General features: G+C 41.6%; 3 protein-coding genes across 9 annotated transcripts; 2 read left to right on the top strand and 1 right to left on the bottom strand.

Moving 5' to 3' along the window:
- Window positions 1–1,522: 1,522 nt before the first annotated feature.
- Window positions 1,523–7,191, top strand: acp2 (acid phosphatase 2, lysosomal). Its single transcript, XM_057027884.1, has 13 exons — window positions 1,523–1,698; window positions 2,460–2,555; window positions 2,761–2,847; window positions 2,967–3,027; window positions 3,108–3,199; window positions 3,268–3,366; window positions 3,535–3,624; window positions 4,124–4,207; window positions 4,305–4,353; window positions 5,314–5,402; window positions 5,529–5,635; window positions 5,893–6,062; window positions 6,148–7,191. The coding sequence occupies exons 1-13, from the start codon at window positions 1,609–1,611 to the stop codon at window positions 6,291–6,293; spliced, it is 1,260 nt and encodes a 419-aa protein (XP_056883864.1). The 5' UTR covers window positions 1,523–1,608; the 3' UTR covers window positions 6,294–7,191.
- A 652-nt stretch (window positions 7,192–7,843) lies between these two features.
- On the bottom strand, window positions 7,844–14,458 carry gpr137c (G protein-coupled receptor 137c). The gene is made up of 8 exons (XM_057027883.1): window positions 13,674–14,458; window positions 11,995–12,044; window positions 11,707–11,814; window positions 11,473–11,611; window positions 11,250–11,399; window positions 11,029–11,154; window positions 10,828–10,949; window positions 7,844–10,729 (listed from the first exon to the last, which is right to left on the bottom strand). The coding sequence occupies exons 1-8, from the start codon at window positions 14,043–14,045 to the stop codon at window positions 10,459–10,461; spliced, it is 1,338 nt and encodes a 445-aa protein (XP_056883863.1). The 5' UTR covers window positions 14,046–14,458; the 3' UTR covers window positions 7,844–10,458.
- A 519-nt stretch (window positions 14,459–14,977) lies between these two features.
- txndc16 (thioredoxin domain containing 16) lies at window positions 14,978–26,808 on the top strand. Of its 7 annotated transcripts, XR_008949731.1 has the most exons (23): window positions 14,978–15,341; window positions 15,440–15,525; window positions 15,615–15,789; window positions 16,166–16,248; window positions 16,365–16,438; window positions 16,583–16,657; window positions 17,087–17,208; window positions 17,312–17,402; window positions 17,502–17,667; window positions 17,775–17,944; window positions 18,075–18,135; window positions 18,223–18,361; window positions 18,450–18,596; window positions 18,707–18,766; window positions 18,869–19,064; window positions 19,144–19,271; window positions 20,073–20,157; window positions 20,313–20,451; window positions 21,367–21,554; window positions 21,685–21,875; window positions 23,133–23,172; window positions 23,772–23,998; window positions 26,745–26,808. XR_008949731.1 is itself a non-coding variant. In XM_057027752.1 (22 exons), exons 2-22 carry the CDS (start codon window positions 15,523–15,525, stop codon window positions 23,788–23,790), a joined length of 2,352 nt encoding a protein of 783 aa, XP_056883732.1. In that variant the 5' UTR covers window positions 14,978–15,341; window positions 15,440–15,522; the 3' UTR covers window positions 23,791–24,083. The 7 variants fall into 7 exon arrangements, 6 of the variants coding, with proteins under 6 accessions (XP_056883732.1, XP_056883728.1, XP_056883733.1 ...); XM_057027752.1 differs by lacking the exon at window positions 26,745–26,808 and having other exon boundaries at window positions 23,772–24,083; XM_057027748.1 differs by lacking the exons at window positions 23,133–23,172; window positions 23,772–23,998; window positions 26,745–26,808 and adding an exon at window positions 22,769–23,005 and having other exon boundaries at window positions 14,979–15,341; window positions 15,459–15,525.
- The last annotated feature ends 709 nt before the right edge of the window (window positions 26,809–27,517 follow it).

Below are 27,517 nucleotides of genomic sequence, written 5' to 3'. Positions count from 1 at the left end.
GGAGGAGATCCTGGAGAAACTTTATGATGGAGTAATAAATTATTAATTTTAATAAAGCTACTTCCTGTTTAGATTTGAGAGTAGAGGCTTTTTGAGTTTTTAGGGGACTACTCCGAGGGTGTAGTAGCTTTGGTCTTGATTCGCCATGCACATTTTGGTGTGTGTTTTTGTGGCCTAGGAGGCACACAGAATTATAATAATCATTTTTGGCGGTGGAGGTAGTAATAGCAGCAGTAGTGATCAAAACAACGTTGACCTGTAGTGTTTGCAAGTGCAACTTGCAACTTGTGAAATTGAAATATCTATTTATTAGGGATGTTCGATGCCACTTTTGTCAGACCAAATATGGGTACTGAAGAGTGAGTACCCACTGATATCGAGTAGCGATACCACTAGTTCTTTTGTGTGTCAATCAATATGTTGTGTTTATATTAACCTGGGGTGTTTTAGCAAGTGCCAATGTTGAACAATTTTTGCCCTAAACTGAATTAGATTAAAATCTCAAACATCAATGCCCTCTAGAGGACATTTATGTATTGATGTAGTTAAATGCATAACAATCTGAAAAACTAAAGCATAGAGCATCTTAGCTAGAGTGCAGGAACTTTAGCATGGCGTCTATTGCAACTGACTGCAACTAAAAAATTTGCTTAGCAGAGAATGAATAGCAGATTCCCACATATGGTCATAGAATGTCTGTGTTCAGGAGGCTTATGTGTGTATGACAGTACGCATGAATGGCCCTCCACAGCCGTATTTTTCAATGTATTATATTGGAGAACATCTAATATCCGAAACCCTTATAGACAGAGTGATCAGCAGTGTAAAACATACAGTTGTACCCCCTCCCGTTCCTGCGGGTTAAACTTATGCTTCAAGGACCAACGAGGGAGATTGCCCATTCTGTCACAGAGTCTGCAGTTTGCTGCTGGTGCCTTGCAAAACACTGTTTTTCATTGCATCAGCACATGACATCGGATGGCTGTGCTCATTTTAAAGAACTATTCTCACGAAGAAACGCTCCCTGATATGTGGATCTTATGACCTACCATGAAAATGCTATACGTTATTTCACACACCAGGTTCAGCAGTCAAACTATCATTGGAGTAAAGAAAAAAGAAAAATTTACATGTAAATCATGAGCAAAAGATGTGTGGGTCTGTAGATGTCACTGCTCTTCAGCTAGGCTAAATATACCTATTCAGTTCAGTTAATGACCAATGATGCTAACCGACTGAGGCCTAATGAACCTAGAATATGTTTTACCTCGGGCTACGTTATCGATATTTTGATAAGTCTGCCGGGTACATTTGTTGAATGTGTGTATTGGTTTTTGTGGTATGGCTTCCGGGTATATTATCCCAGCCAAGCGTTTCACGCGCTTATGAATATTTATAAAATTGGGCAAATCAGTTGGCGGCTCTTATTAATATTTTTTGAGGATTGGACCAATAGGATGGCGGCTCTTAGAAACGAGCAGGAGATCGGGACCTCATTGGTCCAAACGGGAGACGGCTCCTCGCTAGTTATTAAAGCTTCGCAGATATCGCCTGGGATAAAACACACCACCTCTCCGGAGCCCCAGTCAGCAGTGGGCGGTGGGAACCATGGTGTCTTTGGCAGCCTTCTGTGTTGCGCTAGTGGTTTCTCTCTGTGGAAATATCGCAGCTGACAAAAAATTAGCATACGTGACTGTGGTGAGTAGTATGTATTTGTTGTCTAGCCCGGGGAGGTTTGTCAATCTTTGTAGGCTTGGCTACGGCTACTCTGTGACGTAACGGACGCTGCAACCAAATTAGCATGCTAACTTGTGATGTTGGGTGAAATAACACGGGAAACCTCAACCTTAGTGTACACAAATACCGTAGGACTGCGTATCTATCATCTCTCTTGTAGGGCATGGAAGTGTTGGTCGTTTCAGCAGCGTGGATTTTACTGTCTAATCATATATATAAAGGCGCACCTTTTTCAAACACTGCAGTAAAAGTCTCCACCACGGAACCAAATTAGCATTTGCCATGTCTGTATTTGTCCCAATGTCATAAAACGACTCATCTCACTTGTTAAAATATGGCGACTGGGTTAACGCAGTTTGCAGTTTTCTGCCTCTTTGGCCAGCTTTTAATAGATCATGCATTAGACTGGATTCGGACTTTACTGGGATTATTATTAATGGAGCTCACACACATTTGTAGCCAGATTACACACGTCTGTGCAGTATTGTGACAATTATTTTGATGCAGATCACAATAAAATTGAGGTTATACACCACTATGCAACACTAAAAACTGCTTTGCTTTCAGAATCCATTCAGATAAACAGAAAATGATAGTTCAGGAGACATTTAAAGTTGATTTTGATTGTGAATTGCACTATATAAGTTTGTGAGTGCTTGGCTTGTTGTAGTTGCACTAAAGGAAGGAAGTTAGATTTAGGTGACGTTTCTATTGCGTTGCAGTTGTTTCGACATGGTGACCGCTCACCAATAAGAGCCTATCCTACGGACCCCTACCAGGAGAAGGACTGGCCACAAGGATTTGGGCAGCTGTCGCAGGTATTGGTTTTTCCCATTATGAGTGACTACAGTCCAAACAATATGCATCATGTCCTTGTCGTGTGTCCTTTCATTCTTGGATATGAGTTCTTCAGATTAGAATCATAGTCACATCAGTCAGTGTATTCACCATTATGTGTTCTATATTCTGCATTTATCCCCAACAATGTTTTGTGGATAAATGTGAGTTTTTGATATGTTTCAGAAGGGAATGAGGCAACACTATGAGCTTGGCACTTTCCTGAGGAATCGCTATAAAGGATTTCTCAATGAATCCTATGAAAGACATGAGGTAGGTGTGACAGATGTATGTTAATGTTTGGGACAAAGCCACCTCTGCAGTATTTGTGTTAATTGCATCTCAGATTGATACTGGAATTCCTGGAAACTATATATTGTTGTCGGTTGCAGATTTCAGTTCGAAGTACAGATTATGATCGCACCCTGATGAGCGCGGAAGCCAATCTTGCAGGTCTGACTACTGTTCCTTGTAGTTATCACCATTTCCAGTCCTCCCTTTAACTGTTACCATGTTTCTAATTCATCATCCAGGCCTCTATCCACCTCCAAGTCAGCAGACTTTCAAACCAGACCTAAAATGGCAGCCGATACCCGTGCACACTGTACCGTTAAGTGAAGACAGGGTAGGCACTTTGTTGCTTTCTTTGCAGTTTGATTCACATGAAACAGAAACTTGCATTTCTTCTTGTAGCTTCTCTCTTTTCCGATTGGTGAATGTCCTCGCTACAAACAGTTGATGGAGGAGACGGAACACACAGAGGAATTTGTTAATATCACCAAAAAATACGAGGTACTCAATTATGCAATTTTTTTTGTTTTGTAGTGTTTATTTTAATCACAAAAGTATCAGTTGATGAACTAGTATGAATTATTTTCAGTTGCAAATACCTACCATCCTCTAACTCCACCATTTTCAGCCCAGTAATGTAGCCCTAATTGAAGTCTTGCTCAATTTCAGGACACTATAGAGTGGGTGAGGAATAAAACAGGACAGAATGACACTGATGTGAAGTCAGTCTGGAGCGTGTATGATACGCTTTTCTGTGAGGTGGGAACACGCACACTTCAGCACAAAGCATTCGCAGTAAAGAATTAAAACTTGTAGAAACTGGTTCTCCCATCCAAGTAGGGACTTGCCTTTTTAAGCAAATATCCATCAGGGATATCCATAAATGCTCTGTTTACTTTGAAAAATTTTTCAAGATTCAAGAGTACTTTATTGATCCCTTTAGGGGGTGTCCACCAGGGAAATCAGCCCCAAACTAAGTTTTAAGCTGTTTTGGCTTCATCTATACTTGTGGAACAGGCCTGACCAATTTTTGAATTTTTTTCCCCCCTTTTTATCTTCATCACAAGGGTCTTTGCTGACATTGTGGTGTAACCAAATCAGTATTCTGTAGAATAAGCAGTATAGTATTGTTGTTTTTAGTTGTAAACTCTGGACACAGCGCAGACAAACTGGTGTATTGCAGTCAGGGACATCATGAGTACAAACAAGACAGCAAGATAACCTCTCTGTACCATCCTCCCGTCTCATATAAATGCAGTCCCAGCATAACTTGACCTTACCCGACTGGGTGACTCCAGACCTATTGGAGAAGCTCGAAGTGCTCAGGGACTTTTCATTGGAGGTAAAAGTTTAAAAGTAACTTGCAATTCCACGTGACTTGTGTTGGCCTCAATGCCGTTCCAGAGCTGAGTGTATTGTTTGATCTCCAAATTCTCCAGGTTCCATTTGGGATCTACAAACAGCGAGAAAAGAGCAGGCTTCAGGGAGGTTTGTACTGCAAACATTACGCACTAGTGTGAGGTTTTAACGAACATGTCAAATTACTTCATGAGACATCTGGTGAAACATTTTGAAACAAGTGTTGTTATCAAAAGTGGTGGGGAAGGGTTCTCCCATGCTGTTGACAGTGCACGCTTTTCCTCACACGCTGTGCCGTAACAGGAGAGGCCCACGTGTCATTCACCAGGTTGATCCTGACAGCAAGCGACTGTTTTTTTTCCCTCCACACAGCCAGTCAGAAACCTTTTCAGATGCCCTTTCTGCCATCCCATTCTGACCCTGTCGTCATGGTGCAGCAGACACTGTGTCAACAGAGCAGTCATTTTCTTATCCTGCTCAAAGATTTGGCTCATTTTCCTGTTGCCAGTTGAGCAACAAGTCAGATTAGCACATGGTGCGGTACTCTGCTGCTTTCGTTTTCTTCTTAGTTGTACTAATATTTCTCTAGAGATGGTTATGTGTAAAAATCCAAACAGAGTCACTTCCAATTGCACATTTGTTAACCCTTATGTAATGTTCCTATTGTTGTTACTCAGCCAGCGTTTGTGGGTCTGATGGACCCGTTGCATTTTGTGGCTTTTAATGCCTCACAATCAAACACTTTTATGTTAAAATACTGGACAGATGTTTACCTTATCCCAATTACAAGCAGTATAAACAATATATATGGTTAATATTTGCCCTTTACCTTTGTTAGGTCACATTTATAACTTATTATTTAAAACATAATAAAGAAAATCAATTAAAATCAAGATATGAGTGGAAACAAATTGACAGGTGAAGCAAGGTTTTTCAAAACTACTGACTTTTATTTCTTTGAACTTGAAATTTAACCCATTCAGGTGCACAACACAAGCTGGGTCCCACAGACCCGAACACCACACAAGGGTTAAATGTGTTTCCTTGGTTGTCAAGCCTTTATGTTCCTGCCCATGATTGTGTTTCAAGGTGTCCTTTTGGGTGAAATAGTGAAGAATCTTTCCAAGATGGCCACCCCAGACCCAAAGCAAAGGTTAAAAATGATGATGCTGTCGGCGGTGAGCTCATTAACATTAATGTTAAGAGTACAAGAGTTTTCGTTATCAGCACTTGATATTCAAAGTTATTTCAACAGATTTTTTTTCCTCGTTTTAATAAGCTAACCTGTCCCCTTGTGCTCCCAGCATGACACCACTGTCATCGCTCTTCAAGTCAGCCTGGATGTGTTTAACAGGAAACAGCCTCCTTATGCTGCCTGTCACATATTTGAACTGTACACAAACGGCAATGGGTAAAGCACACGCTTCAAACTAAAGTCAACACATAAATCCAATGTATAGGCAAATATCATTGTCATGTTGAAGTGTAACAGTTTATAGGTTTCCTGATTAATCAGATCACCTCGTAAATATGGCTTCAGTGTTTTTTGGGGGGGTTACAATAATAAGTGAGGGAAATTTTAAAAGGCGATATGCATTGAAGGGCGTCACATGTAATGGTGTGTATGGCGGAGAGTAACCCTGAGTCTTTCCCTCTCTGTGCGTGCAGCTCCGCTTCAGTTATGATGTTTTACCGGAATGACAGCACGGTGGATCCGTACCCCGTGCAGTTACCGGGCTGCGCTCTCGACTGCCCCCTAGAGGATTTTGTGAGGATCACACATCTCTCCATCTCAGACGATCGCAACAAGGAGTGTCAGTTATCCTCAGAAAATCGGGGTAACACTTTCAATAGACAATTAAAGCACAATGTGAATAAGGTGTCACAGAATGCTGATTTTAAATTTTATGTTTTTATTTATAGAAGTGGTCATCAGTCTGGCATTGTCTGGCTGCCTGCTCCTCCTCCTCATCATTATCCTACTTGGCATTATCTGCTGTCAGAAAGAGCCGGTGGGCAACCAGAGATACCGGCAGGTGATCAATGAAGAAGTTGGAGATGACTCCTGACACAAGCACAGACCCCTCCTTCAAAAATCTGCAAGTCTCACATCTTGGGAAAGCAGCGATGACACGGAGCTCTAAACCATTTTGAAGACAGTTTTTCCATCATCTGATTCTGGAGCAAATCAAGTTTCTTTTGGGTCAGCAGGGTCCTGTTTTGTCTAAAGATTTTACTACTGAAGGAAAAATACACCCTCGGTCCAAACTGCCAGCGATGAACTGTTGAAGTAGCCAGAACTGTTTGAAGGCTAAATTAAAGGGCTACTCTTTTTTTTTTTTTTCTACTTCTGAACTTAATTTCAGCAAGATTAACTAACCCACATTTTGGGAAACAGTTCCATCCTTGTAGTTTCTGTGTAATTTGTTGTAGAAAAGGATTTTATAATGGGGAAATTTGTTGATTTTGGTTATCACAACTTTTTAGCTACATGACTAATGACCACTAATGTGCCTTATATTTCTACTGACAAGCTTCTTGCTAATAATGCTCCTGGAAAAGTTGCATTTGCTTCTAGCTCAGCAGGGTGTCGTGTACGTCGACGACCTTTGGACGTCCTGCGACATCTTGCATAGACTTTCACTGCCACATGTGATCAAAAGGCCAGAGGCCTGCTGTGAGACAACAAGGAATAATCCTTCAAATGCTGAATTGATGATTCCAGTCACAGCACCTTCATGTATCGTGGAATTGAATTGACAACGTTGGATCATGATGTTTGTGTTTCCTGGACCATGTCATTTCACTTTTTAAATCCTTTAAGAAACTGCTGAATAATCCCCCTTGCTACCCTCTTCTGAAAATTCGCAAAATTGTGTGAACGGCCTTGTTTTTTATTAGGTTTATGATTTAAATGTACACCAGGTCCCACTGTGTTCCATTAAAGAGATGGTGTTTCTTGTGAAATGTCTGTAGTCCATCCATCCATCCATCCATCCATCATCCTCTACCGCTTATCCGGGGTCGGGTCGCGGGGCAGCAGCCTAAGCAGAGAAGCCCAGACTTCCCTCACCCCAGCTACCTCTTCCAGCTCATCCGGAGGGATCCCCAGGCGTTCCCAGACCAGTCGAGAGACATAGTCTCTCCAACGTGTCCTGGGTCTTCCCGGGGGTCTCCTACCGGAGGGACATGCCCTGAACACCTCACCAGGGAGGCGCCCTGGGGGCATCCTGACTAGATGCCCAAGCCACCTCATCTGGCTCTTCTCAACGCGGAGGAGCAGCGGCTCTACTCCGAGCTCCTCCCGGATGGCAGAGCTTCTCACCCTATCTCTCTCTCCCTATCCAGCCACCCTACGGAGGAAGCTCATTTCAGCCGCTTGTACCCGTGATCTTGTTCTTTCGGTCATGACCCAAAGCTCATGATCATAGGTGAGGGGAGGAGTCAACTGTCTGTAGTCAGTTGTTGAAATTTTTTATCGTAAGTTGGACGATTATGGGCTGAAAAATTAGTTTGATCTGAAAACCAGTGCAGTAGGCCTTTATTCTTGGGCAGTGGTGCATCTCTTGCACACCCATTAGTGACACCACACAACAACTTGCAGTCACAGATAGACCGGTTCAGAAAACTGCCCTTTTATTGTAGCAGATGAACGTAAATATGTTTTTTTTACAGAAATATAACCCTGGAATGAATGTACAACACTGCTATTGTTTGCTTAGCTCTGATGCAGAAGCATGCACTGCAATGTTTCTAAAATATGTGCACAGCATGTCCAACAAATACAACTCCATAATTGGATTATAGGTGATAAAGCCGTTAATGTCCTTTTGCAGCTTTGACATAGATACATCGATTACTATTTTTTAAAGGGGTTGAGAACTGTGTTACATGTTGATCAGTGAAATGTTGCTCACAGGCAGATTTATTAAAAAAAAGTCACAATTATGGAACAAACAGGGGCAATAATAATAACATGAGGGAAAACAATATTTTAAAAGTATAAATGTATATTCAACAAACACACATACATACATGGATTAGAAATTAAGTCCACAACACTCAATCAAAAACATCGATCATCCATCATTTCTTGTGCAAATCTTTCCTCTTGGGGAAAAAAACTTTCAGATATGACAAAATGTGATGGCACATTGATAGTAAAATATAGTAAATATATGTCTATAATACAGGTTATAGAGATGGAAGTCTACATTCAGGTGAATATCTTATAAGTGCAAAATGTTGCCTCACAGCTCACAGATGGTCAGATTGTGAAAAAGGTTTTTGGTCAAACGTATTTCCTCCATTTCCATCTGTTCATCAGATATCTGTTAGATCACAATTGGAATTTTGCTTTGATATTTTCACTCGGATCACTATTGTCCAGGTGATACAGATGACGATACCGTGCGTGCATACCTTATACACCCTTCAAAACCTCAAAAATCAAAAGACCGGATTTTTTTTTTTTTGTGCCTAGAGACAATTTTCATTGTGACAGACACGATATAAATATACCGGTAGATAATCTGATTCAGAGTGTAATATTTGCATCCAACAACAGCAGCATGTTTCTTTTCCTTGTTGAAGCCACATCTTCAAATTACATCTGCTGAAAATACAGTAATATCCATATGGCTGGTCCAAATGGTTTCACATTAAATTTAAAGATGAGATAAATCGATCAGTATTTAGATTCAGTCAGGAATTTAAGCCACACAATAATCCAGTAAAATTGGACAGTGCTGCATGGCAGCTTAACTCTAATGGTGCGTCTGCAATGATCATTTTTGCGGCGCAGAACAATTACAGTTTTTAAAAAAATAATAATTTGCCATAACAAACTATTAACTTTCTAAAGAAAGTTTGGTATCAGTTTTACTTAGTAGTCATCTTAAACACATAACACATTTAAGAAAACTTTCTCAGCTGGTTCTCACGATACAAAAGCCAATGGCAATTGAGCAAAAGCTAATGTTTGCAGTCTATGCTAAAACAAGCACCATTAAATGCCCTAAAGAATGTCATTTGGTCTTTTTTCAAAGTCACAAAAAGCCTTTTGAATGTTTGAGGACAGAGCTAGAGGGCGAGCACCCTTGTTTTTTTCTTCAATTAGCAATTTCATGCTAATTCAACACATAATCTGTGTCATTTTAAAACCGTCACGCTTTAATTTCAAAAACCCAAAATAATAGATCCACAACTGCTAACTATTACTTACAGTACAGAAGAGTATTATGGCCACCCGTGGGGGGGGGTAGGGGGGGCAAATGAGAGGCTTAAGAGTTTTTTAATCATGCACTTCGAGAAGTTGGTTATATTGAGAATAAAGTGGAAATCCGAGGTTGAGACGAGTCGAAATATAATTTCAAGAGAAGTCAAGTCAATCTTTTGAGACAATAACAACCAGCACAAGTGACTGCTTCTACAAAATGCCGTAACATGCTGCAGTAACAATTTAATACTTTCTCTTCTGGCTCACAACAGAAACTGGTTTTAGAACTGTGTGCAGAACACTAACCTGAAGTTAAATTCTGATTTATAGCTTCCTTTTCATTAGTTAAGGGGTAAGTCCACTATTGACTGTGAAACTTTTATTCTGTTTGTGAAAATGCAAAAAGGGAACATTTCACTGGCTTATAAAGTGGAGGTCAGCAAAGTTAATGTGTTACCCAAAATGTCTTTCATACGGATAAGAGGTACAAAGAACGGACACCGTCACTCAGCATGATTTATTTTCCCTTTACCTTTCCCTGCCAGATAGGAAGTTATGAATCGGAAGCTAACTTCAGTCCTAACAAACAGACACTACAACTTCTTCATTTATGATGCTGCTTTTTTCCTCAGTATTGTATTCAGCCTTTATTCTTGAAGTGCATGCTGAAACAATAATGTTCTCCTCTCGTTTTTTTTCTCTTGGGTGGCCCAAACACTCTTCCGTACTTACGGAATGCTGTTAGCTATGCTAGCTTTTTAAGATGTTTCACCAGCTCCATGGCATCATAAGCCACAGATACAGTTTAGGAAAGGAAACAGGATGCTGACCGTGTTTTAATTATCAGGGTTTTCTTTTTATCCAACTCAAACATACTATTCTAATCAATATTCTTAAGTGCAAATATTTGAGTTTATTTTGTTGCTGATTTGGAAGTTGAGACACTAAAACTTCTTCATTTCCGGTGCTGATTTGAAACACGGTCCCATCAGGATTTCTTTTCTCGGATTCGGGGTTTAGTTTTGTGGCGTGCAGAAATACGTCTGCGACCCGCAGTAATAATTCTGTGGGGTGGAATAGAAGTTACTGTGATGATGGTGGTTGTTGTTCTGCGGGGTGGAGTAGTAGTTGTGATGGTGGTGGTGGGGATTGTGGACATTTGCGTACGTGAAGAGCAGGGGGGCCGTGGAGGATGACGTGTGCTGGGCGGCGGCGGCGATGCCTGCCGTCAGAGCTCCGTTGCATTGGATGGAACCGTACCAACTGGACGTTCCCACCTGAGGAGTGCTGGAGCAGGACAGCGATCGTCAGACATCCCAACCAATCTGACACCAGTGTTACTGGAGTCTCAAACACTCAACCCTAATTAAAGCGCGTGTTCCTACCTGGTCCGATCGGTCCGGTTACCGTTTCTGGACAGATCGTCGTCACTGTCATAACGTCGAGGATTGTCGAAGAAATAGGCTCTGGAGCTGAAGCTGTGGCTGTTGATCATCCCCCCAGGGGCCTGTGGGGTTTCAGACATAAATGCAGTTTTCAGTTGTGAAGATCCAAAGATTATGTTGTATTTTAGCGTATTATTTTACCAGATTCTGGTTGGGCCTCTGGACTCTGAAGAAAACCACCACTAAACTTGTTGGAAGCAGCTCCCAGAAGAAAAGAATGACCCCAAACACGATGTAGGTTTGACCGCTGACCTCCTGCACTTCGGCCTGATTACCATGGAGCAAACGGACATATTAGTTTGTGTATTTTCTCATGTTTTCTCACAGTTCCTGTCATTGATCATTTACGCCGGGGGCCGTACCTGATCGGAGACGCTGTACCAGCCGTAGTTAAAGGGACTGGGTCTGTCTTGTGGTGAGAGGGACACCACCACCAGGTTGTAACAGGCCCTGGACGTGTAGAGCAATATCACCACAGCTCCTATGGCGGTGGCCTGGCACACGGACGTACCCTGCACGAGGAGAGGGCCAGAACATTCATGCAGCCGATGCCTCGTGCTGGTCAACCGTGCGCCCTTTACATACCTTGGATTCAAGGTAAACATTGGCGGAGGACATTTTTGCGATCTTAAAGATGCAGACAGCCAGTGAGACGGCGCACAGCACAAACAGGCTGTCGTTGATCACGACCCGGGCCAGGACTGCATGCCTGATCCCGCCATCACTGCAGACCAGAGGTGAGAGAGGGAATCAAACCAGTCTACTGAGGTAAACAATGTAAGAAGAGGTCTAGACTTGAGCAAAGATTTGTTTATCTACCTTGGTGATTCAGAGTGAATCAGAGCTCCTTGCACTAACAATGCACAGGTTAAGTTCACCACTAGGAAAAATATACTTAGACTTAGGAAAAATAATCTCAGAGGAAGCCTGGGAAGAGAAAAGAAGAACAGCTGCTTTAAGATTCGCTGACTCATTTTACAGCATTTGATTTTAGCCGTAGAAACAAACTATTTCTGTGTTTTTACAGCTTCTTTTTATTTTAAAGCGCTTGGAAAATTCACGGCCACTTGAAAAATCAACAGAGGCCAAAACAAAGGTTACACTTACTTGTATTTAGTGAGCTCTGGGGAATACTTGGCTTTAGCCTTAAACATGACCTGGAAAAAAGAAACAGTAAACATCAAACTAATGCAGACCCGTATATTTTCATATGAAAACAGACAGCAGGAGCTGCTTAATGGGTGATACATTTACTGACTGGGATAAGCATTAAATGTGTCTTATGCCATATCAGCTCCATTTTCTCTACATGCAAGAGCCCAGATGTGATGAAGGAGAAGTGGATCGGCTGTCCCTGACTCATCAGACACGCACGAGGGTTTCCACATGTGTGTGTCATATGACCGACCATCTCGGGGTGAAACGAACACTTATGTAATAGCAGCAAAACTGCCCTTACACATGAAAAAGGTCTTCCTTCTCCAGACCTCTGCAGCTCAGTCACATTAAACATGTGACAGGGGAATATGGGACAAATGTCAAACTGGTGAAAGAGCCGATCAATAAATAAACTTTCTGCTGAGGGAGAAAATGTATCGCTTAACCTTGACCGGGTGACCCACGAGGAGGAAGATTGCTTCTCGCAGAGCAGACGCGTTTCATGCCCCCCCCAACAGACAGGCTTTCTAAACTAGGATACGAAAAAATGCTGACTAATGGAAAAAAGGTCCCTTTTGCACCTTAAATCACCTGTATTTAAGACAAACACTCCACCACTGGGAGATGAGCTTGTTTCTTCAAAGGTTCCTGATCAGGCATCTGGTGACAGGTTTGATTCAGTGGTAACAACACTATTTGTTACCCGAGCTCCAGTTCAGTTTCCTCTCCGCTCACACACTCTCATGTGATTGTACTGGGACTGACCTGTGGCACCATCACCAAATAAAAGCCTTGAGCGGCTGTAGGTGTTTTCTGAGAGCGAAACAAACTGGACTTTGACATTCACAGCAGGCAGGTATTAAACAGCCGCCAGGAAGAAACTGTGCGGCCCTCATACGCACGTCTTGTGACACATTTAGCCAGTTTACGCGAGCCTGCTGAGCAAATGGCAATGATGAAGGCTGGGCATTTAATACGGGCTTTCAGTGGGGGGTCTGAACATCTGTCTTTGTGGTATTCTGCCTATACTGAGCCAATCAGCAGGGCTTTCATACCAGCAGTGACCCAAAAAACTTCAGCTGACCCATCATGGGATAATACTGAGCAGAGAGGTTTCATTTCTTCGATTGCAATAGCAAACGTGGTTTTACAGCAGCATACAGGCAGAAATCCATCGCTTAAATTTAATCAGGCTTACATCTACTAAAGAAAATAACCAGTTATGTCAGGGCTGCTTGTTAAGGTGAAATCCTAAAGAGAATATGGCATTTGTAAGCTGCTTTAAGGCATTTATTTATGTCCACTATAGAAAACAAAAGATCATCAGTTGGCTGTTTCAGTCCAAACCTACACTGCGCAGAAACAGCAGCCTCTGAGTGACTGACAGTCTGTTTACAGAAACCATGGACAAGAACTGGGTTACATTGAAATAAGAAATCTGGTTTTGATGCGAGAATTTTTGCCCACAGCGAATAAGGTTATGGAACTGGCTGATTAAACTGTCGTTTGGAGTTATCCAATGATAAAGAATGAAAAATTGCAGTGTCAGCATTTTTAAAAATCAGGTCACATGCAAAAAGACTGCTCTCTCTCTCTCTCTCTCACACACACACACACGCAGGGTTTACCTGTGTGAAGTACAGGTTAAGAAGGCAGAGTGTGAAGAACTGCAGGCAGACAGGACAACAGTAGAGCAGCCAGTAGGCCAGAGGCTGCAGCTGATTGGCCTGCACCACATTTTTAAAGTAAAAAGAAAAGAGGGTCGTCCTCAGCGCTGCCCAGAGCAAACACAGAAACAAAAACACACTCTGGTAACTGAAGCGCTTGTGTCCGTAGTGCAAAATAAGCCAGAGTTGCAGGTACACAAAAACAAAAAGGAAAGAGTAGAGGACTGTGTAGACCGTTGTCACACTGAGCTCCAGTGTCGGGGAGATTGCAGCTCCATGGGACTCCTTCAGTGAGGTAAACAATGTACTGGCCGCCTCTCCTTCCGAAAACATCTCCGCACTAACACATCGGCTGCAGCGAAGTCAGAAAAACATCCAAACTGGGTCAGACTTGGGTTAATTGCTCCGTGAACGAAAAAAACCCACAGCATTCAAAATAAAATTGCAACAGAGGCAGTTTTTGGTTTTGAACAAAAAGATGCATAATGATGCGGCGTTGGACGTGCCCGTTGCTGCGTCTGGCGTAGATTTTTTAAGTCCATAATATCACTCTTATCAAAAGAAAAATATCGAGGCCCCGTGTGAATCTCTGCAAAGCTCTTCCTTGCAAAAACAACTTAAGGGGGGAACCTCCAGATCAGCTGTGATGCAGTTTTAGACCCACCCCTTTGCTCTCAATCGGGGCAGCAAACAGCGCTGTGTGTTCCGCCATCTTGGCTCTACCCAAGCTCGTGTTGTGCCGAAACAACTCGCTAAGGAGCCACAAATTCTGGCCAGTTTCAGTGCTAAATGCAAGCAAATCAACGCAGCTCCACGCCTACTTTTTCTGCTATAACTCTCATTGGTTAGTCCTGTCGCCCCGCCTCCACACCTTTGTTGCTCATTGGTTTACGATGATGTCAGCTGTAGAAGTCTCCACCCTTGCTTAATTGTGATTGGCTGGATCTTCAGGCTTTAAGTCTTGCTTAATTTTATTGGATTCGGAAGTACGTGGGCGTGTCTTGCATGTTTGCAATCCTCAAACAAATATTTAAAAATGATGGTTGTTACGGAAACGCATGATCACCTTCAAAATAATGTTCAACTTTTGCCTTAAGTCGGACTGTGGCATTTCGAGAGAAGACCTTTGCAACCCCTGACCAACTATGGTCTCAATTACAACATATTTTATATTATTCACTTTATTTTAACGTGGATGGATTGAAAGAAATCTCTTCGGTCCAAAATATATAACAATCTTATTTGTAGACCGGAAGCTGGCATTCTTTTGTCGCACGCTAGCTTGATGACGTTGGGTGCCGTTCTTTTATGTTTTTAGATTTAATTGTGCAAGTTACTTAAAAACTTACTTTGCTTTATTTTAGTCTTAATATTCTTCCTAGATTTGCTGTCACCCACCTTGAAGTGTTCTCTCGAAGTGTAGCCGCATTTATCGAGTAGGAAGCTAGAAATAGCTAATGAGCTAGCTGAAGTTACCTGTACTTTTATACAGTTCAATAAAGCATAACATTTTTAAATGACAGTGTTCACCACTGGCAACATTTTCCTCCTTTAACCACACTTTTAACTCGTGCTTGTAATGTTTTTGCCACTGGGAAAGACAAAAGTTGAATTTTTCGACCTCCTCAGGTAACACTACTAAAATCCGTATTGATACCATTGGCCTCATTAGCCACCGTGTCAACAAATATAAATAACTTGTTCTTCGTGTGCTATGCTCTAAATAGTTTAGTTGATTTATTTTAGGAAATGCAATCAAAACAGATGCCCTTGATTTAAATGATAGTTAGAATGTCATATTTTGGACTTAATGGTAAGTTCTGTTATTATGCTCATCCTATCATAATAACATGGGTTTATTGTGTGGTTGCTTCTGAAGCTTTGCAGTGATTCTCCCTACAGACACAACAACACAACTGGACAGAGATGTGGCCCTGCCTTGTTGTTTTCCTGGTGATAACAGTGTCAGGAGGATGCACAGGAAAAGACACCTCCAACCTAATTGAGTATAAATATGCAGCTTTCTCTGAGTCATTGCATGCCGGGAAGACAATGTTCATCTTTTTTGCACGTCATGGTAGGTTGATCGCTGCTAACATGCATGTAAAACAATATGGGCTTCTGTTGGTTGCCAATTTTCTACAATCTAAAGAGAAAAAAACAAAGTATGATATATTAAGATGTTTGCAGCAGACAAGAGTTTGACGTTAACAATAATATTTCATTTGAATTCTTTGTCTCCTTTGAAAAGAGTACAATTGTAGGGAAATTTCAGGAAAAACAGCACTGAGTTGATCCCAGTGCAAACAATTAGGAAAAGTCCTAATTTAAAACTGGTGCCTTTATTTTTCACAATAATCTATCAACATCTCAAGATTTAATGGAGCAACTAGCTGTGAAACAAGCCATTAATTTAACAGTTAAACAGAAATAATTGTTTGTTTTCTATGCAGGCTCTCCAACTATATCTCTCTTCTTGAAAGAGTTGGAAAAGTCCTCAGATGCTCTGAAAGATTATGGAGTATTGGTTGGCATGGTAACTGATTTGTTGTATTACAATGTTTAGATTGCTATTAACTCCCAGCTGTCATATCTAGTAATAACAAGTGTCAATGATAGTATTTCTAGACAGTTTCTTCTCTTTCTACTCAGGTGAACTGCAATAAGGTGGTTGTAGGGACATACTGCACGGATGAAAGACTGCTTCACAGAGCTTTTCTCTTCAGGTACATTGTGAGGGCTTTGGGAATGACTTGTAAATAGGCAAGAAAAAATCCCCACACTGTAACAAGCATTCTGAAAACGAATTAGTCCTCCCAGAATTATTAAATTGGAATTGTTGATCTCTCTGACTTGTCTTTGTTCGGCAGAGGAGGTGATGAGTTCATGAAGTTTAGTTTGGACACTGTGTTTGATGTCAACTCTATCGTTTCTGAAGTCCTGTTGTAAGTAATCCATACTCTTTTGATTAGAATTCATTGTTGTATTTGGTTAGTATTCAAATGAAGAGAAATATAAGCTAAACATACAGATAATGTGAAGCACATGGTGACTGGTATCTCAAAACCAACAGGTAGCATTTTCTCAAGAAATTAAAAGACAACACCCCAGCATCTCATTCACTACTTGACCAATCTGAACCAGACTGATTCACACTGATCAGGAACTCATGTACTGTTCTTGGATTTCAATGTGCTGACATGCTGCATTAGTGATTTTAGGGATTTGCCCTTCTTGTACTTGGGGAAAGATGCAATTGACTTCTTTCTAAGCTACATAACAAATGCAGCTGCAGTTTTAATGATAAGTAAAATGAGTTAATTTCCATTTGGATCTGATTTGGAGTTTAAAATGCTTTGGTGTCCTTTCTTCAGTGCCCTTCTGCACGAGGAGGTCAAGTACGTCCACACCGGTAGTGACCTCATGATCATGGAGAAGACAGCCAAGGGGAAGAAGGATATTGTGCTGGGGTACATCCTCAGTTTGGGAACCCCAGGTATGAAGCACTGAGAACTATGTGGCTATTTTTTAAATAATGGTTGAATTATACTTTGAGAAGAATGATAATAATAATAATAATAATGTTCTCATTTCTAAAGAGCACAGATCACTGATGGAGACAGCGTATGCCTATGGGTCCACATACCAGTTTGCCCTTATAACTGGAGGTCCAGTTTTAAAGTACCTAAGGTAGCGCTTTTCACAGAAATGATAACACTGGCAACCAGGAAAAATGAAGTGTACTTGCTGTAATGGTAATTTTATTTTCCTTGTCTGACTGTGTCCCAGCACTGAATCCTCACACAGATCTCAAGTATGGTTCCTCCACTGCCGAGACCACACTGGATCCATAAACTCACTCATGTCTGATCGCTGTCTGTTTACCACTATGTCCAAACCCCTTACAACCCTCAATCTTCACTCCTTCCTGCAGCTAATGGATGCTCCACTAGTGGTCAGTATTGATCCATGGTCCCATTTCCATCCACAAAAGTAGTTTCAGTTCATAGATACAACTCTGACATTTCACTTGTCTCATTTTAATTGAATCTTTGCTGCCAGACAGAGGTTTATGAAGACCCCTCCACAGTCCTGCCCCCACCGGTCCCTTACCAGCACACTCCTCAGGTATTTTTGTTCTCCCATCCTGAAACTGCACACCTGGACATGGACACGGCAACTTCTCTGGCCTTGAAGCTCCGCGGCTCTGCTTTGGTGGTGCTTGTACACAGGTGCATTGATTTAATATACGCAAAATCCTAGACTTTATTCTTTATTTCAGCTTTTAGTATTAATGCACATGTGTTCTGTCAGTATTTAATTGTACCAATATTGTTGTATGCATTTCTCATGTGTTACCAGGGAGAGTCCTGTAGTGAAATCATCTCAAGACTATAATGTTGCATTCAGGTTTCCTGAGAAGGTAATATATAATAATAATAATATATATTTATGTAAAAAATTTCACTATTACACTATTTAATAGACTTTTGTTGGTGTGTACTTCAAGGGTTCAGAGGTGAAATATCTGACCTTACGAGGCCTTAATGATGTGTTTGACATCTTCACAAATCAAGAGAAAGAGGAAGATTATGATAATGTGGAAGAAGAGGAGGAGGAGGAAGAGGATTACGAAGAGGCGCACTATGGTAGTAGTCTGATGAAAATGTTGAAAATCACTAATGAATTAAATAGCAAAGAAGTGAGGGGGGAAATGATGTGTCTGTCTGCCCTCAGACCAGCTGGATGATGAAATTGCGAGGTCTGTGTACCAAAGTCAAGGTTTTATCCCAGAGGTGGACTCCATTACAGAGCTGACCCCTGAGAACTTCCATGGTGCTGTTGCTAAGAGGAGTCTGACAGTGGTCCTCTTCCATTTCCAATGTGAGATAAACTTTTCTTTTGTGGCCCGTCAAAGAGGGACTATAGACACCTGATTAATTTAAAGTTAATTCCCTTGGAGGACTGTAATATTTCTTACTTCTCTCCTACAGGGGATGCTGTTTCATCATTGTTTTTTGAATCCTACATTGAAGTTGCAGAACAGTTTGTAGGTAAGCAGTCTATGTTCTTGCTGGCATATTTAAACCTTTCAAAACTACTGTTATTTCAATAATCTTGAAATGGATATGCATCGTAATAATTCATTCCTTTAGATTCAGAAGTCCAGATGAGTGTAGTCAATTGTGAGGAGTGGACCCTCCTCTGTGCTGCACAGTCGGAGAACTCCCAGCCAATTCCATTCCAGCCAATCACGTCCTTCCCCTGTATCTTGCTGCTCCGCCCGGGGGAACCAGCACAGGTTTACAGAGACATGCTGGATACCGAGGCTCTATATCGCTTCATTGTTCTGTGAGAACTTTGTGAAGTTTGGTCCCAGTACCTGCTGTCAGCTAAAATACAGAATTAAATGCCAATGTTTTTAATCCAGGAGCCAAAAACCATCGCCGTTAAAAGTGTCAACTGAAGAGGAAGTCATCTCATTCTTTCAGGAATTACCTCATCCAGTAGCGAAATACAACCCAGAAAGAGTATTTGGTCTGTTCAAGACACATGCAGGTAGGAAATTTCACTAGCTACTAGCTACATTCTGCAAATTTCTGCAAACTGCAACTATTTCAAGATTAAAACTGTGTTCTTAGAGGCTTGTTAACACATCTTTTGGTAAAAGAGCAATTGTAATGCAAGTTTTTTGTAGGGTCAGCAGTCTGAGCAGGGACGCTCAGAGAACAACTCAGACCCCAAACAATTCCTACAGCTTTTCAGGAGTGGTTCCAAGGTTTTCCCTGGGCAGCTGAGCGACATAGTCATTCCAGCATGTTTTGGGTCTTTCCCAGGGTCTCCTCATGGCGAGACTTGCCAGGGAACACCTCCCTATGGAGACATCCTGGTAGCCACCATAGCTATTACCTCTTGATGTGGAGCATCAGTGGCTCTACTCTAAACTTTCTCTGGGTTACAGAGCTCCTCACCCACAGAGCGCCCCACCACCCTGCGGAGGAAACTAGTTTTGGCCGCCTGTATCCAGCGTCTTTTCTTTTGGTCACGACCCAAAGTTCATGACCATAGCTGAGGGTAGGAGCATAGATTGATACCATAACATATCGACCACATTACTTTAGCTGCTGCATCAACCCACCCGTCTAGCACACGCTCCATCCTTCCTCACTCATGAATAGGACCCCAAGATACTTATCTCCTCCACTTGAGGCAGGGGCTCTCGCCTGACCTCAAGGGTCCCAAGACCTGGAGGGTCTTTTTGTTGTCAAAATGTCCCTGAAGACTTGCATTATTTGCACTTCATTTACTCATGTCATTTTATGCCGAGGCGTTAGTGACCTTTCTCTCATGTCTCTTCAGGTATCTCCGTGTTTACTGAGGCAGCAAAATCATTGAGAGGGAAAGTGTTGACCGGACTGGTGACTGGTGAGCTGGCAGACAAATGGTAACTGCTGTAAAGTCAGTGTCTGGTTTAATGGTGTACTGTAACCATGTTCTTGCTTTCCTTACTGAACCTCTTCAAGGCCTCGTCGATTTCGGCGTACCTCAGTATCATTTAAACGTTTAGGTGTTTATTGAAGTTGCATGTTTGCTCTGCAGGGCAGCAGACCACTCTGCGGATCTCCCTGCACTGTTTGTGTTTCCTTCCTGGAGGATGCACACTCCCACCGTACTGCCCATGTCCACCTCTCTGAAAGGGCTCCTCTCACACATCAACGCTGCTCTGCTGCATCCCATGGTAATTAAACCACTTAGTCAGATTTGAATCATATGGGTTTCCCTCTGTCTTTTAAATTTTAGAATTACTAGATAGAAAAGATTCCCCAACAAAAAAGATCCCAAGTTAAATGAACTCAGCCAACATTTCCCCCAGTAGGGTTGGATAGAGGTTGTGACACTGTCTTCAGGGGATTTGTGAGAATAATTAACAGTAAATAAGAGACTTTATGTCTTTGTGAAAGCTAAACTGAAACAGTCAGAGTATATCCCTGATAACAATCACCAAATGTTGGATGTAGTTTCTTCAATACATCCAAGGTAAGGGTAATACATCATACCGGAGTTTACATTAGCTCATTTAAACAAACACAAGAGTCGATGTGGAGATGATGGTCTCAACGCAGGAGTTTCTAAAGACGGCACATTTAGCTTAGCTTTTCTCTGTTTATTTGGCACTGATGTGTTTGGTTTCAGGCTCAGATTCTGGTGTTGCTAAGATAAATGGCCAGTGTTGTGGAAAGATAATTATGCCTGTGTGAAAGCTGGACGCAGAAAGACTGGCTGCCTTTTGGGGGCGCTGTTGTCTGCAACTTTATCAGCCCTTAACTACAACAACTCAAACGTATTCAAGTCAGTGATTAAATTAAACAATTTATATTAATTGTACTCTCATTTGTGAACTACAACAATCAAAACTGGCTATCCTTCAAGTTATTAAGGGAGCCAGGCAACAGAAAGCTGATTGGGAATTAGGGAGAGACCTATAAAAGGCCCAGGAAGTAACCAGATGGTCTGTTCTGGTGTCCTGATAACTCTTTCTGCAGTTAATTCCCACAAGATTTAAAATAGTTTTGTTTTTTAAACTGTAGAAATAGCAAACATAATGTTATTCGTCTTTAAAGGCATTTTTTTCCTTCATTGTATTTTGTCCCAGCCTGAGTTAACAGTGGAAAATCTGCCGTCCTTCCTCTCCCTGGGTAAAGCCCTGCTCCTCCTGTTTGTGGAGGAGGAGGAAGACGACGCTGGGCGCAGGCAGACTCAGGTGCTGGTGGAGGAGATGAAAGCTGTTGTCGAGCTGGGTCAGAGGAAGATAGAGAAATATCTGCCCTCCTGGATCCACCTGTATGTTCATCAGTCACAGATGATATTTAATCAATACCACACTAGGTTTACTCTCAGTCCATCCATCAAGTACACACACACTGTTATTATTTCTTTATTATTACATCAACCAGTCTCTTCTGTCTTTCAGCGGTCGCACTCCAGCTGCTATGTCTGTCCTTGGGTCATACTTTGGCTCTATGCCCCACCTCCCTGCTCTGGTCCTCACCCATCTGCCCTCTGGTCCTGAAATCTATCAGTACCCCCCAAACATGCCCATAGCTGCTTCGTCTATCCTGAGTTGGCTGCAGAGGATTGAGGACGGCAATGAGACACCAGCTGGTAGGGAAACACCTGAAATATGACACTGTAGCAGTATTTGCAACTTTATTTACTATTTGAACAAAAATTAAACCAGAGCATGTGATTTTCTGAGACTTTGTTTGGCCAATCCAGCATTGGCACAGTAAGAAAGTGAGCCAGGTGACTGTGCACCATGCTTTACTCGCACCAATTCCCTTACTCAAGTCCAGCACCACCCCGATAATCTGGGGTGATGACGCACCAGCTCAGCATATGTGAGATCATATATGCTGTTTACGAAGAGAGTCTATCGGGAAACAGCTTCATTACAACATAAAAATGCAAGAAGACAACAGTTTCACTTCCCCACTGACAGTAATTTAAAATCTGGAACTATACAGAGGTTTATTGCAACACAGCAATGAAATTTATGGAGCAACTTTCGATCTAGGAAGAACAAGCTGCTGCTGCTTTTGAGTGCATCCCAGATTTCTGCATATCTAGGCACGCTCCAAAAGTGTGCCATTAAACGGTGACATGATCACGCTCAAGCCATTGCTGTCTGGTGAATGATGTTACATCCGTTGATGTAATTTGGCTGAATGCAACCTCGTGGGGAACGACATGAAGCTCTACCATTTGGATTGTGTAGTTTGTGTAGACTGAGATACGATCCTGGCCGTGCTGCAACTCGTCTCTGTGAACTGTTGAGTTGTCATCCTCAACATTCCATCCATTCTCGACACAAAAACCAGAGACCAGCAACTGTTGGTGGTTGTTACAATCATTTTCCACAAGCATGAAGTACAAAATCAGAATCTTTTGTTTCAATAGCAGTGTAAAAGAGGAACTGTGCTGAAGAAATGCTGTTGCATTAATTCACATTCCACTGACGCTTTTAGTTCTCTATGGTCTTGTTTTTTTCTCTCTAGGTCTGTTAGGGGGTGATAGCTGGCCTCCTGCCTTTGAGTTTTTAGACTTTCTTAAACTGATGGACATGGAGGAAGGGGATGAGGGGATTGTGGATGAAGAGGATTTTCTGTCTTTCTCCAGTGCTGAGATTTATGACGATGACTCTTCTGTTCACACTGAGTTGTAAAAATCACACATTGTTGCATATTGATTCTGTCATTTTTATATTTTTTTTAAAATAAAAGCTGTATCCCAGATGCACTATGTTCTTATCACCTTGAGATGAAATTTCTGCAGTATGTCCTGGAAATCATGCACTTATTATTCTGACATTTCTCCCATGTTTTAATTGTTTTATCTCCTGTGCTGTAATGACATCATTAGCCATGTGTGTTTTCCCAGCCGTATGGAGGAAGTTGAAAAGGTGAGTCAGATGATTGGGTTTCATTAGCTTCTTTCAGATGCAGCTTCTGGGACTCTTACGGTAGATATTTTAATCAATTAGTCTGTTAGTTATGGAGAGGCATCAATCCAATAGACATTTACAGAAATCTCTAAAACCACATAGAAAACATGTTAAATCAAAATGTTGATGTGGACTTGTAGAACAGATGTGTTCACAAAAGAAATCTCATTGCAGATTTCAGTGAGAAATAATTGATTATCAGATGCCAAGATTAGACAATTTTGTCCCTCTAAAATTATGAATTGGAATTATTTGCGTTTATGTAGTAAAAATCTAAAACAAAAAACTTGCATTAAGGCTATACTAGATTAGTAATTTTGAGGGGAATTCTTGTTAACTAGTTTAAGAAAAACAGGTACAAGAGCGCCCCCTAACGTTTGCGGTTATCCACACAATTAGTGTGTGTTCATAGGCGGTACTACACTAGGTGAAGTCAATTATTTAAATTATAGTTAAGATAAACAAAACCTCAAATCCTAAAAACTGTAATATTATGAGCAAATGTTATATGGCAGCAAATTTGTCCAAACTAATATCAGACTATTTAATTTTTATAGAATAAGTCAACTAAAATAAAGCAGCAGGACATCAATGTTCTGTCCATGAGGTGGGAGAACTGGGCAAGGGAGACCAACCTGAACCCAACCCATCATGACCCAGGAGCAAAAGCCATCATTCAAGTGGCCAAAGCCTGTAACATAGACACTGGGACGAGGTCAAAGCTGATCTCTGAATATTGGAAAGGATCAGAGAAACTTTCCCTGGTTGGTCATTCTGTTTGAAGGTAAGTGAGCTACTCCATCAAATCTCAATGGCAGGTAAAAATAGATTGCTAAATAAAATGAGGTGGCAGCTAAAGAAACAAAGGAGGAAAGCTGTGGGGGTGGGGGGAGAGATAAAGGGTATAAACCTGCTGCATGGAGAATTCCAAAGTAGGATAACAACACGGAGGAGAGGCAAAAACCATCTGAGGAAACGCAGAAGGAGCAAAGAAGATCACGCTTCTCCAATGACCCCTTCAAATATGTGAAGATTCTGTTTAGAGGAGAAGGATCAAATGCCATTCTGGAAGAACTTCTGAAAGAAGGACACCAGTCCACTCAGATGGAGTGAGCCGAAGAAAACTGAGAGCTGCATCAGCGCCAGGTCAAACCAGAGTTCTATAGTCGTTGGCCCCATGGTTAATGGCAAAAAGGTTTGAGGACGTCCAAAGAAAAGTTCCTTTTAACAAAGTAGATATATTGATGAATTAAGTAGTTTGGATAACTCAAATGAAGCTTGCTTCAGGATGAAGTTGGAGCCCAAAGAAACTACATGGGGGGTATTATTCCTTTCTCGTTTTCCTCTGCCTCGGAGCCAGCCTTCAGTTTGCTGTTCTATGTTGGTTCTAATCAGTGTCAAAGTTGTGGTGGGCAGGAAAATGCAAAGCCCAAATATAATGGTGTGTGTCTGGATTCCCGATTACATAAGTTTGGAATTGTGATAGTAGTCAAATAAACTCCGAAATAAACGAATAAAATGGCCTTAAAAGCAAAGTGTTGCTACAGCAGACTGAAGCGGAAACTGTCCAATCAAAATCACCTCATGAACTTTAATCCAATAACCCAGTTATGTCTTGTGTTCATAATTCACATGACCAAAAATTGCATTTGTCTGAGGAGAAAAACCTGAGTCAGCATAATCGACCTGTTGGGAAATGACCCAAAGTAGATCAAATGCATCTAACAAGATTGTGTCCAATCATCTGCTGCCGATAACAGCAGCGAGTTCCAGAAGCTTTGGCCGTTATGCGAGATTTTATCTTCTTGGGATACGCAACACAAATGCAGAGCAGGCGCTGCTGAAGTTTGAGATGGCTTCATGTCACCGTTTGTTTGTATATTCTTCAGAGGTAACTCGATAGAAGTCGGTGCGTCAGGCTAGCTGCTCTGCGTTAATCAGCTGGGCCCGCTGCTTACATTTCCATAGAGTAGACTGAGTGGAAGCAGACTTGGACAGCTAAGCGAGTCCCTCATTCAAGAGTTGCATAAGAGCGACCGCAGCACCTTGTTGCAGCCATGTGTGCAGCAGCTGTACAGGGGATGGGGGTTTAAAAAGGGGCAATTAAGCATGCGTGCATTGTATAAAGAAGGCTGAGGTCATTTCTTAACGGTGAGAGCATAATAAGATAGAGATACACATACGTTAGCGATGAGATGATGACGAGAACCACGGTGGTCCACACATGCCATGTAATCACCCACATGCTGAATATCCGTGCGTGCATCCGTGTGTCTTTTTAATTAGTCCTCACTGGTGTACGTCACTGGTCTGAGTGGGAGTCGTGATCCCTGCCGCTCGGAAGCAGAGTTCCAGAGACATGAAGATGGTTTGTAGCATGAAGTCACAGCTGGGTGTGGGAATACGGCATGACCGCTGTAATCAAACTCTGACCCCTAATTTAGTAAGACCCCCGGCGGGACTTCAGTAGCAATATGTTCTCACAGACATAAAAGAGAGCTCATGACAGGGCGCATGTCAGAAGGGGGGAGAGGAAATACAGTCAGAGGCCTCAGAGGCCATTACTCTCTGTAGAGGTTTGTTTTCATTACAGCACAGGTTATAATAGATTACTCCTATCCTCGCAGACATTAGTGAGACACTCCACTGTAATTAAACGCTGGATTCTTCAGGCATCAGCCATTTAAAAGCCTGTTGTGAAGCAGCTTTATTACCTGTTGAAGGAGCCTTTCTATTCCTGTGTTGTGGTAGTCTACCTCATGAATTAGTTGTATCTGTCCAACTCGCCTAGCAAAGTCAGTGGCTGCATCCCAACACCTGATTGGTTACCTTGCACATCAATTCAAGGCAAATCGCTTGCAGATAATGGATTGATGCAGAGCTGTCGAAGACATTCCTATACATCGGGTGGCCCTTGTCACCTCTATGTTGGTTTAGAAACAGGATTTTATTTGCGGCAACTAAAAAATTAAAAGTCTTTCTGCTCTAATGGCGGAGGGACCAACATGTCTACCTCATGCGAGGGGATACTGAGAGAAGCAGCGAAGTTCTGAGCAGAGCTCTGGCTCCAGCCACAGTACGTCAGCTCAAAGTAGTGGATGAGATCAGATTAGATTAGCGTTACTTTAACAGACAGCATTAATTAGTGAGGTACTGCAACACTGGACCATGAAATGTTTAACTAAATAGTGAAATAGTTATATTTTTACATAAAATGAACTGCTGTTTTAATTAATGAATTAATGACGCATTTAATGCCGATCGTGATTATCTTTTGGTTGTCCATACCTTTTAGTGTTGGACTGTGTCCATCTGTTGGACTGAGAAATGGACACTTTATGTGTGTGCGTCTCAGCTACTGGGCCTGATTAAATATGTGTTTGTGCTTAAAGATATTATCTTTTCACTTCTCTGAGGATGCACAAGACTTGGTTTTCACCCTGAACTGGCTTATCTTTCTCTTTTTAACTTTATGATTTGCGTACAGTGTAAATCAAAAACACAATCTGTAAAAATAAATGTGACTGCAGGAGGAAGAAAATGAGCTGACATGAAGGACTTTCCACACATATATCCACTGATTATTCTCATCACAGAACATTGCCATTGTGGTCACCAGGTAGTCAGGCAGGTTCCATTTTATTTCATTCATCGGGTCAGAGGTCACTGCTAATATTCCTCAGTTTATTCTTGGGGGCATGCTGCATCTCCGTGGAAACCGCTATTAAAGAAACTGTTAGGCTGCAGAGGCACAGAGAATCAAATCTTTGAATTTTTTTAAAAACTGACAATGTTTGGCTACAAAGCCAAAGTCTCGGAAGAGCCAAGTCTCGGAAAATAAACAACTACCAAATCATAGCAAAAAAAGCTAACATAGTGGCTCCGTGTGCTCAGACACTTAAGCAATGATCAGCTTTAAACTGAGATCCTGCATTGGTTGACATAGTTTTGTAAAATTCATGACCAATGCGTAGTAACAGTAACATTTAAACACTTGAATGAGATAAAGTCAAGACAATTTTGTAAATGTGCAGTGAGGATCTTTTGAAAGGCATCATGGGAATTCCTGCATTTAAAAATTGCCTGCTAACACTGTCCAACTATCAACTTCATCCAAAAACATTAGTACAAATATGAATGGAGATGTGTCCAGTCATATTCACTTCACACAAAGATTAATCGGTAACAATCAAGAGATGTGGAAAAACTCTCATCACCGAGGTCAAACGGAGATTAATAAAATGAGCACTTTCACAGAGAAAAGTCTGGAACATGCAACAACTTACCTGATGTACAGCTGATT

This window comes from Takifugu flavidus, chromosome 3, assembly GCF_003711565.1.
Source record: "Takifugu flavidus isolate HTHZ2018 chromosome 3, ASM371156v2, whole genome shotgun sequence".
Classification (NCBI taxonomy): Eukaryota; Metazoa; Chordata; class Actinopteri; order Tetraodontiformes; family Tetraodontidae; genus Takifugu; species Takifugu flavidus.
The sequence above is the reverse complement of the archived record's forward strand: the minus strand, read 5'-3'. Positions and strand labels throughout refer to the sequence as shown.